This window comes from Oncorhynchus clarkii, chromosome 12 (assembly GCF_045791955.1).
Source record: "Oncorhynchus clarkii lewisi isolate Uvic-CL-2024 chromosome 12, UVic_Ocla_1.0, whole genome shotgun sequence".
Taxonomy (NCBI): Eukaryota; Metazoa; Chordata; class Actinopteri; order Salmoniformes; family Salmonidae; genus Oncorhynchus; species Oncorhynchus clarkii.
In genome coordinates, this window is record NC_092158.1 from 50,831,056 (window position 1) to 50,848,655 (window position 17,600).

The following is a 17,600-nucleotide window of genomic DNA, read 5'->3' on the forward strand; positions in this document are numbered from 1 at the left end:
CCCTATCACACTTCTCCCTCTCTTCCCCCCTATCACACTTCTCCCTCTCTTCCCCCTATCACACTTCTCCCTCTCTTCCCCCCTATCACACTTCTCCCTCTCTTCCCCCCCTATCACACTTCTCCCTCTCTTCCCCCCCTATCACACTTCTCCCTCTCTCCCCCCTATCACACTTCTCCCTCTCTCCCCCCCTATCACACTTCTCCCTCTCTCCCCCCCTATCACACTTCTCCCTCTCTTCCCCCCTATCACACTTCTCCCTCTCTTCCCCCCTATCACACTTCTCCCTCTCTTCCCCCCCTATCACACTTCTCCCTCTCTTCCCCCCCTATCACACTTCTCCCTCTCTTCCCCCCTATCACACTTCTCCCTCTCTTCCCCCCTATCACACTTCTCCCTCTCTTCCCCCCCCTATCACACTTCTCCCTCTCTTCCCCCTATCACACTTCTCCCTCTCTTCCCCCTATCACACTTCTCCCTCTCTTCCCCCTATCACACTTCTCCCTCTCTTCCCCCCCTATCACACTTCTCCCTCTCTTCCCCCCCTATCACACTTCTCCCTCTCTTCCCCCCTATCACACTTCTCCCTCTCTTCCCCCTATCACACTTCTCCCTCTCTTCCCCCCCTATCACACTTCTCCCTCTCTTCCCCCCTATCACACTTCTCCCTCTCTTCCCCCCCCTATCACACTTCTCCCTCTCTTCCCCCCTATCACACTTCTCCCTCTCTTCCCCCCTATCACACTTCTCCCTCTCTTCCCCCCCTATCACACTTCTCCCTCTCTTCCCCCCCTATCACACTTCTCCCTCTCCCCCCTATCACACTTCTCCCTCTCCCCCCTATCACACTTCTCCCTCTTTCCCCCCCTCTCACTCCCCCCTCCTCTCATTTACATTTTCTGGCGTTGTCAGTTAGGTGCAGTGCCTCCAAGGGATTCGTCTTTTTGAAGTGTGTGGTTAATTTCCTCTCTTTCTGGGAGCACTCAGCTGCGGTGTGTCTGTGTGTGTGTGTGTGTGTGTGTGTTTGTTGCACCGTGCCCCACTTCTTACCTGCGCTCATTAGCACGACACCAGAGCTTCTTTACACTCCCCCTACCACTTCCTCTCGCATGCTCCCTCTACCACTTCCTCTCCTCTCGCATGCTCCCTCTACCACTTCCTCTCTCTCGCAAGCTACCTCTACCACTTCCTTTCCTCTCGCATGCTCCCTCTACCACTTCCTCTCGCATGCTCCCTCTACCACTTCCTCTCCTCTCGCATGCTCCCTCTCTACCACTTCCTCTGCTCCTCTCGCATGCTCCCTCTCTACCACTTCCTCTCCTCCTCTCGCATGCTCCCTCTCTACCACTTCCTCTCGCATGCTCCCTCTCTACCACTTCCTCTCGCATGCTCCCTCTCTACCACTTCCTCTCGCATGCTCCCTCTCTACCACTTCCTCTCGCATGCTCCCTCTCTACTACTTCCTCTCGCATGCTCCCTCTCTACCACTTCCTCTCGCATGCTCCCTCTCTACCACTTCCTCTCGCATGCTCCCTCTACCACTTCCTCTCGCATGCTCCCTCTCTACCACTTCCTCCCTCTCTACCACTTCCTCTCGCATGCTCCCTCTACCACTTCCCTCTACCACTTCCTCTCGCATGCTCCCTCTACCACTTCCTCTCGCTTCCTCCCTCTCTACCACTTCCTCTCGCATGCTCCCTCTCTACCACTTCCTCTCGCATGCTCCCTCTCTACCACTTCCTCTCGCATGCTCCCTCTCTACCACTTCCTCTCGCATGCTCCCTCTCTACCACTTCCTCTCGCATGCTCCCTCTCTACCACTTCCTCTCGCATGCTCCCTCTCTACCACTTCCTCTCCTTCTCTCGCATGCTCCCTCTCTACCGCTTCCTCTCCTTCTCTCGCATGCTCCCTCTCTACCGCTTCCTCTCCTCTCGCATGCTCCCTCTCTACCGCTTCCTCTCCTTCTCTCGCATGCTCCCTCTCTACCGCTTCCTCTCCTTCTCTCGCATGCTCCCTCTCTACCGCTTCCTCTCCTTCTCTTGCATGCTCCCTCTCTACCGATTCCTCTCCTTCTCTCGCATGCTCCCTCTCTACCGCTTCCTCTCGCATGCTCCCTCTCTACCACTTCCTCTCGCATGCTCCCTCTACCACTTCCTCTCGCATGCTCCCTCTACCACTTCCTCTCGCATGCTCCCTCTCTACCACTTCCTCCCTCTCTACCACTTCCTCTCGCATGCTCCCTCTACCACTTCCCTCTACCACTTCCTCTCGCATGCTCCCTCTACCACTTCCTCTCGCTTCCTCCCTCTCTACCACTTCCTCTCGCATGCTCCCTCTCTACCACTTCCTCTCGCATGCTCCCTCTCTACCACTTCCTCTCGCATGCTCCCTCTCTACCACTTCCTCTCGCATGCTCCCTCTCTACCACTTCCTCTCGCATGCTCCCTCTCTACCACTTCCTCTCCTTCTCTCGCATGCTCCCTCTCTACCGCTTCCTCTCCTTCTCTCGCATGCTCCCTCTCTACCGCTTCCTCTCCTCTCGCATGCTCCCTCTCTACCGCTTCCTCTCCTTCTCTCGCATGCTCCCTCTCTACCGCTTCCTCTCCTTCTCTCGCATGCTCCCTCTCTACCGCTTCCTCTCCTTCTCTTGCATGCTCCCTCTCTACCGATTCCTCTCCTTCTCTCGCATGCTCCCTCTCTACCGCTTCCTCTCCTTCTCTCTCCTGAGCCCTCTACCACTTCCTCTCCTGCTCCCTCTACCACTTCCTCTCCTGCTCCCTCTACCACTTCCTCTCCTGCTCCCTCTACCACTTCCTCTCCTACTCCCTCTACCACTTCCTCTCCTGCTCCCTCTACCACTTCCTCTCCTGCTCCCTCTACCACTTCCTCTCCTGCTCCCTCTACCACTTCCTCTCCTGCTCCCTCTACCGCACCCTCTACCACTTCCTCTCCTGCTCCCTCTACCACTTCCTCTCCTTCTCTCTCATGCTCCCTCTACCACTTCCTCTCCTGCTCCCTCTACCACTTCCTCTCCTATCGCATGCTCCCTATACAACTTCCTCTTCTTCTCTCGCATGCTCCCTCTACCACTTCCTCTCCTTCTCTCTCCTGCTCCCTCTACCACTTCCTCTCCTGCTCCCTCTACCACTTCCTCTCCTATCGCATGCTCCCTATACAACTTCCTCTTCTTCTCTCGCATGCTCCCTCTACCACCTCCTCTCCTTCTCGCTCTAGAAGACAAAGAGCTCAGCCCAGAATCCCCTCCACACACGTCTACAGGAAGGTAAGCCAGTAGAAAGGAACCTTTAAGGCTAGACTTGAATGTAGGATATCCCTAGACAGAAAAATCTGCATTCCAAATATGCACCCTATAACGCAACAGTTTTGACCAGGGCCCATAGGGAACAGGGTGCCATTTGGGACTCTCACTGACTCCATTACAGCCCCCAGTCATGTGAGTAGTTGTGGTGTAGTGGTAGTCAACCTGCAGTGTCCATGTCCTCCCTCTGGCCCCAGTACTGGGCCCATAGTAACCACACTCACAGGCGTGACAATAGTCTTTACACACTACTCCACTTGGCCAAGTAAAGGGCCCAGGGCAAAGAGACTGAGGGTTTCCCCTGTGTGTCTGTCAGAAGGAATGGGAAACGAGCCACCCTGTTACAGAATAACTAGCCAGGACTCTCTAGAGTCTTAAGGAGAAACTAGAGAAAGAAGTGTGTGTGTCTTGGAAAAGGGGCGGGGCTTGGGTGGGAATTTATGTGCATATTAACATTTGAAAGAGGAATTGCCTGTTAGTTCAGGTGTGTGTTGGAGTGGGATCTGTCTGTGTGTGGAAAAGGAAGCGTGTATGTGTGTGCGGTTGTGAGAGTCCTTGCGCGTGTGTGTCCTTTTACCTATGTCTGTGTGGCACGCTTGTCCGTGTGTGTGTGTGTGTGTTAGCCTGGGGAGTTTTGCGAGTCTCTCCAGCCGGTACTCAATTTGCAGTGTTCATCATTCCTGAGCCTCCAAAGCCCGCTGATGTGTAGTAGGACCTCCCAACTGCACTTCTCAGCGCTATCAGGGGCCTGTGTTGGCTGCCCGGCGCTAAGCAGCCATATCTATTCACACATGGAAATGAGGGGCCGACACACAGCCGGGGGAGGGGACAGATAGCTCCGCGATAGAACACACTGCTTTCAGTGGCTTGCGGCCCAAATGGCACCCTACACCCTATGTGGAGCACTACTTTTCACCAGGGCACCCGTGGGCCCTGGTCAAAAGTTGCACACACTAGGAAGGGAGTAGGGCGCCATTTGGGACTTAGCAGACCGGGCCCTCTGCCTGCACCCTGCTCGCTTAGATGGAGAAAGATGGGGCTGTCAGTATCATAATGACTGGGCGACCTCTCTCATATCCCTCTCTTTTCCTCCACATCGCGCTCGCTCTCTCAATTCAATTTCAATTTAAGGGCTTTATTGGCATGGGGAAACATGTTTACATTGCCAAAGCAATTGAAGTAGATAATAAACAAAAGTGAAATAAACAAACATTTACAGTAAACATCACACTCACAGAAGTTCCAAAAGAATAAAAGACACATGTCATATTATGTCTATGTACAGTGTTATAACAATGTGCAAATAGTTAAAGTACAAAAGGGAAAATAAATAAACAAATATGGATTTTCTTGTGGCAACAGGTCACACATCTTGCTGCTGTGACACACTGTGTTATTTCACCCAGTAAATATGGGAGTTCATCAAAATTGGCTTTGTTTTTTGAATTCCTTGTGGATCTGTGTAATCTGAGGGAAATATGTATCTCTAATATGGTCATACATTCAGCAGGAAGTGCAGCAGTTCCCACCTCATTTTGTGGGCAGTGTGCACATAGCCGGTCATCTCTTGAGAGCCAGGTCTGCCTACGGCGGCCTTTCTCAATAGCAAGGCTATGCTCACTGAGTCTGTACATAGTCAGAAGCTTTCCTTAAGTCTGGGTCAGTCACAGTGGTCAGGTACTCTCTCCCTCTTCTTCTCTATGAATCTCTCTCCCTCCCTCCCCTGCCAGCTCACAATAACCATCAGTTAGCCTGTCACAAAGGGAGAGGAGACAGGTTCTCTTTCCCCACGTCACGGCTAGACTCCCAACACAGAACACGGGGCTATTCCCATGTTCCACCCGTACAGCAGACGGACAGCCAACCAACGCCGAGTATAGCTAGAGCGCATAACACGGCCTGCGTCCCAAATGGCACCCTTATACCCTAGGTAATGCACTACTTTTGCCCAGAGCCCTATGGGCCCTGGTCAAAAGTAGTATACTATGTGGGGAATAGGGTGCCAATGGGGACGCAGGCCGTGTCTGGATGATCTCAGCTTCCACAGTGATGGCATATTGCTTTGTGTCTACCATCTCGTCCTTAAGAGTGAATCCGCTAGACAGTCACTGGGCTTTGAGGGCTGAACGCAGCCTAAGCTGAAGAGCAGCAGTCCATGTAGGCACTAACTCAGGAAGGGCCCTACCCATCTGCCTCTGCAAAGCTGGGACGGGCTCGGTTCAAATACTTTACACGTGCATCCTTCCCTCCCTCCATCCTTGAAGTCACATGGGAATGGAATGGAAACCTGAAGTATTCCCTAAATCATGACCAAGGGCTCCATCCCATTCCCATATTACCTCAAGGAGGGAAGGATGCATGTTTAAAATATTGAACAAGGAGATAAGGGTGCATTTTGAAAGTATTAGAACAGGGCCACATACTGCTGTCCTGAATTCACCCTGTGAGGTTATAACAGGAAGGAAGTCACAGCAGTGTAATACTGTATGTATGTCTGTTTCTGTCAAACACAGCCCTACACTGCAGCTGGTGGCTTGTGTTTGGGCTCTCTGATCGTGTGTGTGCGGGTGTGTGTGTGTGTGTGTTTGTGCCACTCACCTCCAGCTAGGTCCTCCTCCAGCAGCTGGATCTGCAGGTGGAAAATCTTCTCCTGGAGGTCACACAGGGAACTCTTCATCTTCTCCCGCCGCGTGACCATGTAGCACAGGTTCCTCACCTGCCACACCCAGAGACAGAGAGACACACGTCACACCCAGAGACAGAGAGACACACGTCACACCCAGAGACAGAGAGACACACGTCACACCCAGAGACAGAGAGACACACGTCACACCCAGAGACAGAGAGACACAGGTCACACTCAGAGACAGAGAGACACAGGTCACACCCAGAGACAGAGAGACACAGGTCACACCCAGAGACAGAGAGACACAGGTCACACCCAGAGACAGAGAGACACAGGTCACACCCAGAGACAGAGAGACACAGGTCACACCAAGAGACAGAGAGACACAGGTCACACCCAGAGACAGAGAGACACAGGTCACACCCAGAGACAGAGAGACACAGGTCACACCCAGAGACAGAGAGACACACGTCACACCCAGAGAGACATGTCACACCCAAAGACAGAGAGACACACGTCACACCCAGAGACAGAGAGACACACGTCACACCCAGAGACAGAGAGACACACGTCACACCCAGAGACAGAGAGACACACGTCACACCCAGAGACAGAGAGACACAGGTCACACCCAGAGACAGAGAGACACAGGTCACACCCAGAGACAGAGAGACACAGGTCACACCCAGAGACAGAGAGACACAGGTCACACCCAGAGACAGAGAGACACAGGTCACACCCAGAGACAGAGAGACACAGGTCACACCCAGAGACAGAGAGACACACGTCACACCCAGAGACAGAGAGACACGTCACACCCAGAGACAGAGACACAGGTCACACCCAGAGACAGAGAGACACAGGTCACACCCAGAGACAGAGACACAGGTCACACCCAGAGACAGAGAGACACAGGTCACACCCAGAGACAGAGAGACACAGGTCACACCCAGAGACAGAGAGACACAGGTCACACCCAGAGACAGAGAGACATGTCACACCCAGAGACAGAGAGACACAGGTCACACCCAGAGACAGAGAGACACAGGTCACACCCAGAGACAGAGAGACACAGGTCACACCCAGAGACAGAGAGACACAGGTCACACCCAGAGACAGAGAGACACAGGTCACACCCAGAGAGACACACGTCACACCCAGAGACAGAGAGACACAGGTCACACCCAGAGACAGAGAGACACAGGTCACACCCAGAGACAGAGAGACACAGGTCACACCCAGAGACAGAGAGACACAGGTCACACCCAGAGAGACACACGTCACACCCAGAGAGAGACACACACGTCACACCCAGAGAGACACACACGTCACACCCAGAGACAGAGAGACACACACGTCACACCCAGAGACAGAGAGACACACGTCACACCCAGAGAGACACGTCACACCCAGAGAGACACGTCACACCCAGAGAGACACGTCACACCCAGAGACACACGTCACACCCAGAGACACACGTCACACCCAGAGACAGAGAGACACACGTCACACCCAGAGACAGAGAGACACACGTCACACCCAGAGACAGAGAGACACACGTCACACCCAGAGACACACGTCACACCCAGAGACACACGTCACACCCAGAGACACACGTCACACCCAGAGACACACGTCACACCCAGAGACACACGTCACACCCAGAGACACACGTCACACCCAGAGACACACCCAGAGACACACCCAGAGACACACCCAGAGACACACCCAGAGACACACCCAGAGACACACCCAGAGACACACGTCACACCCAGAGACAGAGAGACACACGTCACACCCAGAGACAGAGAGACACACGTCACACCCAGAGACAGAGAGACACACGTCACACCCAGAGACAGAGAGACACACGTCACACCCAGAGACAGAGAGACACACGTCACACCCAGAGAGACACGTCACACCCCACACCCAGAGAGACACGTCACACCCAGAGACACACGTCACACCCAGAGACAGAGAGACAGACGTCACACCCAGAGACAGAGAGACAGATGTCACACCCAGAGACAGAGAGACACACGTCACACCCAGAGACAGAGAGACACACGTCACACCCAGAGACACACCCAGAGACACACCCAGAGACAGAGACACACGTCACACCCAGAGACAGAGACACACCCAGAGACAGAGACACACCCAGAGACACACGTCACACCCAGAGACAGAGACACACCCAGAGACAGACACACGTCACACCCAGAGACAGAGACACACGTCACACCCAGAGACAGAGACACACCCAGAGACAGAGACACACCCAGAGACAGAGACACACCCAGAGACAGAGACACACCCAGAGACAGAAACACACCCAGAGACAGAGACACACGTCACACAGTCCTCTGAACCCATTATAATAACCAGGTTGGATCTATAGCAGAGAGAAAGGCCCCACTAAAACCACCCAGCTTCCCTCTCTCTCCGTCTCTATTCAGTATCAACCTCCCAGACGCGGGGTAGAAGGGTAGGGGTGTAACTAGACTGCAGCCAGGGGTAGAAACTCGACTAATTCTCTTAGCAGCAGCATCACCCCCCCCCCAATCACTTTCATATGTTTTCATGTGTGTTTATGGGGCTCTGGTTTGGCAGTGGGACAATGTGGCTGTCGAAGGAGTAGCGGTGTGTGTGTGTGTGTGTGTTGTGGAGAGCTGGAGCGACTAGCCTCCCCCTCGGGAAGCTGCTGGGTTAGGCCATAGCCAACCCACTCTGGAGTAGTCCCCAGTAAAACAGAGAGAGGCTGGCTCACAGCCAGGAACAGGATACACACACACGTCTGAGGGCTCCCAGTGTGTCCTGTGTCAAAGCACATCTGTGTGAGAGTGTGTTTTTCCCCCTTCTCCAGCACATTTAAGTGTGCATCTTTATCAATGAGAGTGTGTGACTAAGGATTAGTCACAGTGATGATGGGAAGAGGGGCAAGAGAGGAGGGGATACGGCTGACATGAAAACAGATATGTGAGAGAGAAAAAAAAAGACAGACAAGAAGGACGCCGACAGACGGACGCCGACAGACAGACGGACGGACGCCGACAGACAGACGGACGGACGCCGACAGACAGACGGACGGACGCCGACAGACAGACGGACGCCGACAGAGACGGACGCCGACAGACAGACGGGGACGCCGACAGACAGACGGACGCCGACAGACAGACGGACGCCGACAGACAGACGGACAGAGCGTAATGACAGAGGATGAAAAGTACTGCGCAGTCAGAAAGAAAACGCTGTCTTTGTCTGCCAGCCAGCCAGGCTGTGCTGTGCGAGGCGTCCGCTCTGTCACTCAGATGGTACAGCACGATGGAGCTGAGCCACCCAGACACGCCACAAAGGACAGATCTGTTCTCGCCGTCCCGCCCGCCTGTCTGTCTCGCACACTGACGCAGACAGCACGCGCGCATAGACAACGCAGGAACGCGCACACAACAGCGCACAACAAAAAAAGGCACACATCTGATCTGGCATCACCAAGGACTCAACTGGCATCTCTCAATGACACGGTATATCACACCAGCCAACAGGAGAGTGCAAACAGTGTCCGAGAAGAATACCAGCACTACTACAGCATTCATTTATGTTGAGAAACCACACACACACACACACACACACACACACACACACACACACACACATTACTGTTCTCCTCTCCCCGCTACGTTTAGCTCCAGCAGGAACAAAACATGAATAGTGTCCCAATGTATTCCGCTGATGGGGATATTACATTAACAAACGGTTAACAGAGGAGACACGGCCAGCACACTGCCGCTGTGTGGGAGGAGATAACCAGAGGCCTAATGTTTGGTATCGCTTGCTGCTAGTTTCCTTATTAAGTTGTCTGGTGGCCAGCTATCCTAAGTATTCTATTACTTCTAAGTAGGATAAAAATAGATTTTCATGTGGGACACAATGTTCAGTAACTGTGTTAGATTACGAGTGGTGGTGGGAGGGCTGTTTTTAACAACAAGTTGAGGGGGGGATGAGGAACGGAAGACCTTCAAATGGGGGGGGGGGGGCAGGCACTTCCCTCCCGCTCTAATCTGTGCCTGCGTCCCAAATGGAACCTTATTCCCTTTATAATGCACTTTGACATGGGACCAGAGTGCACAATATAGGGAACAGGGGGCCATTTGGGACACACCCTATTAACCTCTCGCATCTTTAGCAATTTCTCCAATCCATACTATCCCCTCTCTCTACCTCCCTCCCTCATGTTGTCCTTCGGCCCCGGGATAGGAGTACAGATAACTGCTAAGGGGCCACTCCTCTTCCATAGCACACGCAGAGCAAACAGCTTTTCACCTACTTTCTATTCTCCTCTTTCTCCCCCTCTACATCCTTATCTGTTCCCTCCTCTATCCCTTCATCCACCCCCTCGCTCCCTCTCTCCCCCCGTACACAGAGGCCTTGGTGGTGTATTTACTGTGCCGAGCAGGGCCAACTGCTCCCATACCACATAGTAAACAGATGTCTCTCAGTTTCTTCCCTCTCGCTCTGATCACTTCCCCAATCGCACACACGCCATCTCTCCCTCCTCCCTGACTCTGTAGCACAGAGAGACAGCGAGGATAGAGTGAGTATTGGTGGTGTAATAAGTGGACTGAACAGGGGCCGCTCCGCTCCTCTCCTGCCAGACACCTGTTGATTTAATTAGGGCACGATGACAGCAGATGCGTCGGGTGAGCGCTCGCGGTCCAGGTCTCGGGGACCGCGGCGTGAAACGGATCTGCGTGCTCACATGCACAGCACCGACGCCACTCCCCTGACAACCAGGCATGGGACGTGGCGTGGAAATGCAGCTGTCCCGGGCTGGAGGTGCACCGTGTGCATCAGAGACGATCCCAACACTGATCCTAGAAGGGCTGGCCAGAGCCCCAGAGAGGGAGAGGCGAGAACACCTCGGCTGCATCCCAAATTGCACCTTATTCCCTGTATAGTGTATTGTCAAAAGTAGTGCACTATGTAAGGAATAGGTGCTGGGAAGTTCCAGGGATTTCACAATACGATTTTACCATGATAATTAAGTGCAGATACGATCTGGATTGCGATTCTATACTGCGATTTTATTGGTATTTGATGTCCTGACATATTGCTCACTACATGTCTGCTGCAGAGGCAAAAGACAGTATGAGAAAATGTGTTTTGATCAGTCATGGAAAAAAAAGTGCGGAACAAATGTTGAGTCACTATTTAACCCTTGTGTTGTCTTAAGGGTCAAAAATGACCTGCCGATATGTTTAACAACAGAGAAAACCTCCTAAATTATATATTTCCAACTTGAAATTGGATGACTTTTGCTAGAGTGACCCTAACATTAGAAAAAGTGAAACATTTGTTCATATTTCCATGTAAGCTGTACACCACCAGGGTACAAAGATTGTTGGAGGGTCATTTTTGACCCGGCAGTTATAAAAATTATTTTATACACCATAAAAACCACACACACAAAATGAGAAATTAAGATTGTGTGCTACGGTTTGAACTCTTGTGCACGTGCAGCATCTCCCCTCCTCGACCCCACACATGACTCAAGTTCACAGACAAAAAAACGTACAAATTCGGACAAAACAACCATTTATTGAATGCATTGTTTACTAATGGGGAACACAGTCAGAGACTATAAAGGTGCTGCAGATGACAGTCCCCCCAGTTCTCTCTTTTGCTGAAGTCATGACTGCACGTTTCAGCGCCCAAAAGGTCGTAGATCTGATTATTTTCAGATGTCCAGGAGGAACAAGAGAACAATGATTTAGAAGAGGAGGAGGTATCTGAAGAAAGAAGATGGGGAGGAATTACAACCCAGAGCGCGATGCATCATCTTCAGATGAAGAAATCCCCCAAGCTGAAAGAGACACATTTTTGTCAGCAAAATAACATGGTCCTTGACATCTCATGACAACCAGGGCAGGATGGCAGCACAAAATGTCATAAGGATGACCCCAGGGCCCACAAGACATGCAGTTGCCCATGCCCAGGACATCGCCTCCACATTCTACATGTTCATCACACCAGCCATCAAAAACATCATCCTGGAATTGACAAATTTGATGCAGAGAGTGGAAGGGCAATTTTCCGTGCCACAATGTCTTTCACACTTTCTCAAGAATGTTACCGTTTGATAACCGTGAGTCAAGACCTGCGAGACACGCGAGAGAGACAAACCGGCGGCCATAAGAGAGGTCCGGGAGAAGTGGGTGTAGCGTCTGCCATACTTCAGGCCCAGGGTTGTAGAGGTAACAGTGGATGAGCAACTGGTTCCATTCAGGAGGTACATTTTTATTTTCATATCTGTAATGTAAGTGATTTTCACTGTTCATTTTATTATGTATTGCTGTAATATCATTGATTTATGTGATTGTTTTCTGTGACACGGATACTAATTACTGATAGTAATCTTTTTTTTGTCAAAACGTCGCTGTCCTTTCCGGCAGTATATGCCCAGCAAGCCAGCAAAGTATGGCATCAAGATATGGGTGGCCTGTGATGCACAATCCAGGGGATGCGGGTTGTGCTTGATGTGACAGATGGACTGAGGGGGCACAATGTCACGTGTGACAACTTCTTCATCTCTTATGAACTCAGCCAGCAGCTCCAGAAGAGGAAGATCGCCATGGTTGGCACAGTTAGAAAGAACAAGCCTGAGCTCCTCCCTGCACTCCTCGCAACAAGGGGGAGAGAGGCTTTCTCGTCAAAGTTTGCCTTCACCCCTACTCTACCTCCCAAAAAGGAACAAGAATGTGGTCTTCCTGAGCACACTGCACGAAATGGCTGAGAAAAGTGATCGTGAGGACAGGAAGCCAGCCATCATCCTGTACTACAACTACAACAAAGGAGGTGTGGACGACCTGGACAAGGTGACTGGAACTTACAGCTGCAGGAGGATGACTGTCCAAATGGCCCCTGGTCATCTTCCATAACATCATTGATGTGTCCTCATAGAATGCTTTTGTGATATGGAACAAGATCAACCCAACCTGGATGCCTGATGCAAGAGGAGGGTGTTCCTGGAGCAGCTGGGAAAAGCACTTGTAACCCCACACATTCAAAGAAGGGAGCGCCTCGTCCACACAGCAGCCTCTGCAGCGCTTGTGAAAGCTGTACAGGGGGCTGAATATTGTCCTGATCCACCTGAGACTGCAGCAGACAAGAGGAGGAGATGCCAATTCTGCTCCCAAAGAAGGTCTATAAAACAAATACCATGTGCTGCACATGTGAGAAATACATCTGTAAAGTCCATGCATGGGAGAAGACTAGTATTTTGTAGTTGAATTCCTCACTGTACAGTATATAAGAATTTATCACTGTTTCCAAGAAAGTTCAAGACTGTTATTGTTTTCCTTCAATAAAATGCATTCATAACTACTTTCTGCACATTTCTACTACTCTCTTAGGCTATAAAAGTGCTATCTCATGCTAAAATGTATGTTTAAACCTATGCAGTACCTTTAGCAATAATAATAATAATAATAAACCTCTACTTGAGTAAAGAAAACAATTATGACAGGTATGTTGTAATAAAACGAGTGGTGTCCACTAATTAAATGCAGTCTTTCTACACTGGGAAGAGGGAAAATCCAGATATTCAAGGTGTGTGATGTTTCTTCATGCAAAATAGATTTGGGGTTTAAAATTCAATTAAGCTGCTTCATTTTAGGGGTTTAGTGAAGGTGGGTCATTTTTTACCCTTATGACAAGGGGAGTATACAGAATGTTAGGACTACACAAGGGTTAAATAGATGGTGAACATGCTATTGGATGAAAAATACCAGAGTTTTGCCGCAGATACAGCCGATTAGTGCTAGCTAACGCTACCTAGGAAGAAATTCTGACATTTTTTTAAAACAAATCAACGCTTGGAATCAAAGTACAGATATAATACAATCCAAAAATAATATTGCGATATGGGATGCAGCCCTCACCACTGACTCTCTGTAGGGCTTTACAGTTAATAAAACAGTGAAGCTGATACACAATTAATGAGTAGAGGGATACACGTGTACATTGGTGACTGTAACAATATCACTGAGCAACACCCTGGAGAGGGAGAGCAACAGCATCTCCCCACTGGCAGACTACATGGATATAGCAGAGACTACTTTAATTAGTGTGACATATCCCTCTCAGGAAAGCGTGTCAAAAGGGCTAGAGCAGAGTGTCAGTGTATACTAGGTGAATGTGGGGACGTGGAGGACTTCATTATCCGTTGAGGTCCGACAACAAAACACTAGCTGACATTCATATGAAATAGAAGCTCATTCACTAGACAATAACACGTTCTGGTTCGGCCCAATCCATTGTGCTACTGAGCCCGAGTGCTAAAGCAGATAGAGGAGAGTACAGCGGCGCAACGTGGGTCTCTGGCATAGACCGACAGACGGACAAGCTCCCCCGCTCACTCTCAACCTACTCTGCTGCTAGTTCTCTGAACAGGACAGTAGAAAGACGCAGTGCGAGAGAGAGAAAGACAGACAGACAGACAGAGAGGGAGAGATATCCTGTATGGCTCAGTTGGTAGAGCATGGCGCTTTCACCGCCAGGATTGTGGGTTTGATTCCCGGGGCTACCAACACGTAAAATGTATGCGCTTATCACTGTTAAGTCACTTTGGATAAAAGCATCTGCTACATGGCATAAAATATAAAGAGGTCTTCAAGGATCCACCTGTACCCGAATACCCAAGACTCTATCTGGGACCAGAGTGGGTCCAGATCCAGAATTCGAAATAATGTCACGGTCTGGGTCAGATCTGATTGTCACGGGTATGTGTAATTTTAACGGACTTGTTTGGAAGGACCCATTCGTATTCGAAAGCACCTGCTGTAGTAGAGAGAGAGAAATTGTGTAGTTTGTGCTGCTGCTCTTTGCTTTTCAACGAGAGTGGCGTGTGTAGCTTGTTGTTGTTGGTCAATCGTAAGTCATCAAAGCATTCATTGAGCCTCCGCATGGGGCTAAAGTTAGGATTAAAACTATATATACAAAAGAATGTGGACACCCCTTCAAATGACTGGATTTGGCTATTTCAGCCCCACCCGTTGCTGACAGGTGTATAAAACTGAGCACAGAGCCACGCAATCTCCATAGACAAACATTGGCTGTAGAATGGCCTTACTGAAGAGCTCAGACTTTCAAATGTGACACCGTCATAGGATGCCACTTTTCCAACAAGTCAGTACATCAAATTTCTTCCCTGCTAGAGCTGCCCCAGTCAACTGTAAATGCTGTTATTATGAAGTGGAAACGTCTAGGAGCAACAACAGCTGAGCCACAAAGTGGTAGGCCAAACAAGCTCACAGAATGGTATTGGCAGAGTGCTGAAGCACGTAAAAAATAATCTGTCCTCGGTTGCAACACGCACTACCGAGTTACAAACTGCCTCTGGAAGCAACGTCAGCACAAGAACTGTTTGTCGGGAGTTTCATGAAATGGATTTCCATGGCCAAGCAGCCACATACAAGCCTAAGATCACCATGCGCAATGCCAAGAGTCTGCTGGAGTGGTGTAAAGCTCGCCGCAGTTGGTCTTTGGAGCAGAGGAAACGCGTTCTCTGGAATTATGAATCGCACTTCACCATCTGGCAGTCCGACAGACGAATCTGGGTTTGGCGGATGCCAGGAGAACGCTACCTGCCCCAAGTGGAGGAGGAGGAGGAAGGGGAATAATGGACTATGGCTGTTAGTCATGGTTCAGGCTAGGCCCCTTAGTTCCAGCGAAGGGGCATCTTAAACCGCTACAATGACATTCTAGATGATTCTGTGCTTCCAACTTTGTGGCAACAGTTTGGGGAAGGCCTTTTAATGTTGAGATTGGTGTGAAAGAACTTGAATGGCCTGCACAGAGCCCTGACCTCAACCTCATCGAACACCTTTGGGATGAATTGAAACGCCGACTGCGAGCCAGGCCTAACCGCCCATCAGTGCCTGACCTCACTAATTCTCGTGGTTGAATGGAAGCAAGTCCCCACATGTTCAAGCCTTCCCAGAAGATTAGGGGCTGTTATAGCAGCAAAGGGGGGACCAGCTCCACATTAATGCCCATGATTTTGGAATGAGATGTTCGACGAGCAGGTGTCCACATACACTACATGACCAAAAGTATCTCATCAATGGGAGATGGAATTAAAATGATGGAATTTAAAGTTAAAAGGGATAAGCTACTATAGGCTACTATATATTATCAATGGAGTTGTTTGGAATTGTGTAGGACGAGAATGCGCATCCAGCCTCAATTATCCTAGCCAGCCAGCTAGCCAACTTAACTAGCTTCTCCCAGTTTGATGCAGTCAAGACAGATCATAAGTAATCATATTGGATGATAAATAACCTAGCTATGGCAGCGCTATGTCTACTATAGCGCAAGTCGGCTTGGTTGGTTGCGGCCTCTCCCTCCCACCTCTCTCTACCTCGCTCTTTGTCAGCTCCGGTTAAGAAAGTAGCTTGACAATTGACTTTCCTGCTGCTGACAAGGTCTATAAGGAACCGGTGCAGTTGTCCACGGGTCCGTTCTGAGCGCGATTCTTGGTTTTAAAAATGTATTTATGCATATCGGGTCCTGATGGGAAAGCCCCAGGTCCAACTTCTTGGGCCCGCAAAAGGCCTCTAATATATATTATATTATACAGCGAGAGAGAGAGAAATATTGTGACTCGTCAACACGCGCCTGCCAAAAACCAAAGCACTGCATATCAAAAGACACACAACACACAGGAGATGAAAGGGGGAGGGAGAGGGACAGAGAGAACGAGGGAGGGAGAGCTGAAAAGTGGGTCAGACAGACAGCCCAGGCTGTTGCAGCTGGATACGGTAGTGGGTGAGGAGATTTTTTGAGATGCCAACTCTGTAGTGTGCCATGCTGCTTACAGCCATCAGGAGATCCTCCCTACCAGATTCCTCCTCCTTGAAGAGAGTCAAGCCAGGAGGAGAATTTATTAGCTCCTGTTAATCACGCACTGACACTACACCCAAGCCCAGGGAGACATCCTCATACAATCAGGGCTCAGAATTTTTTGACTGCTGTGTCAGAGACCCACAGGGCCGGTATGTGTCTGGAGATCTCCCTGAGCAATGCCAAAATCCCCAAGTATCCCTTTAATAAACAGAGTGATACTGTTCTGCCCTGTTCTCTTCTGATTGGTTGACCTAGTCACAGACAGTCCCAAATTTAACCCTATCCCCTATATAGTGCACTACATAGGGAATAGTGCACCATATAGGGAATAGGGTGCAATTTGATCATCAACAGACTGCTTTTCTAAGCCCTCACCAAGGTCGTTTTTGGAATTAATTAAAGTGAAAGCAGCAGCAAAGCACATATGTCATGGCAGATGTGAAAATAAAAAAAACTCTGGCTATGAAACTAGCTAACTGTTTTGTTAAGCCTCTCAGGAGTGGAGAGTTAATATTACTCAGTCAAAATGCTTTGTGCGCACAAACAAAAACAGGAGTGGGAGATTAAAGTTGTGATTCCTCTCCCATTTTGATGATGCATTGAGCATGTGTTTTTCAGGCTAGTGCATGCTGCTTCTACAGTATCAGAGACTGTGGGAAGTTGAGAAAATACCAGACACATGATGGGGCGGGGGGGGTACCGCTTCACCAGGGGAGGCCGGCTTGTAATAATGGCTGGAACGGAGC

The 17,600-nt window shown here is 50.2% G+C and overlaps 1 protein-coding gene across 3 annotated transcripts in view; it reads right to left on the reverse strand.

The window, feature by feature from the left end:
• The window catches only part of LOC139420780 (protein Jade-1-like), a 141,958-nt gene that overhangs the window by 12,107 nt on the left and 112,251 nt on the right, over positions 1 to 17,600 (reverse strand). For all 3 annotated transcript variants that reach the window (XM_071171038.1, XM_071171036.1, XM_071171039.1), the window contains one exon: positions 5,919 to 6,036. In XM_071171038.1, coding sequence (XP_071027139.1) covers positions 5,919 to 6,036 — 118 coding nt within the window. The remainder of the gene's footprint in view (positions 1 to 5,918; positions 6,037 to 17,600) is intronic.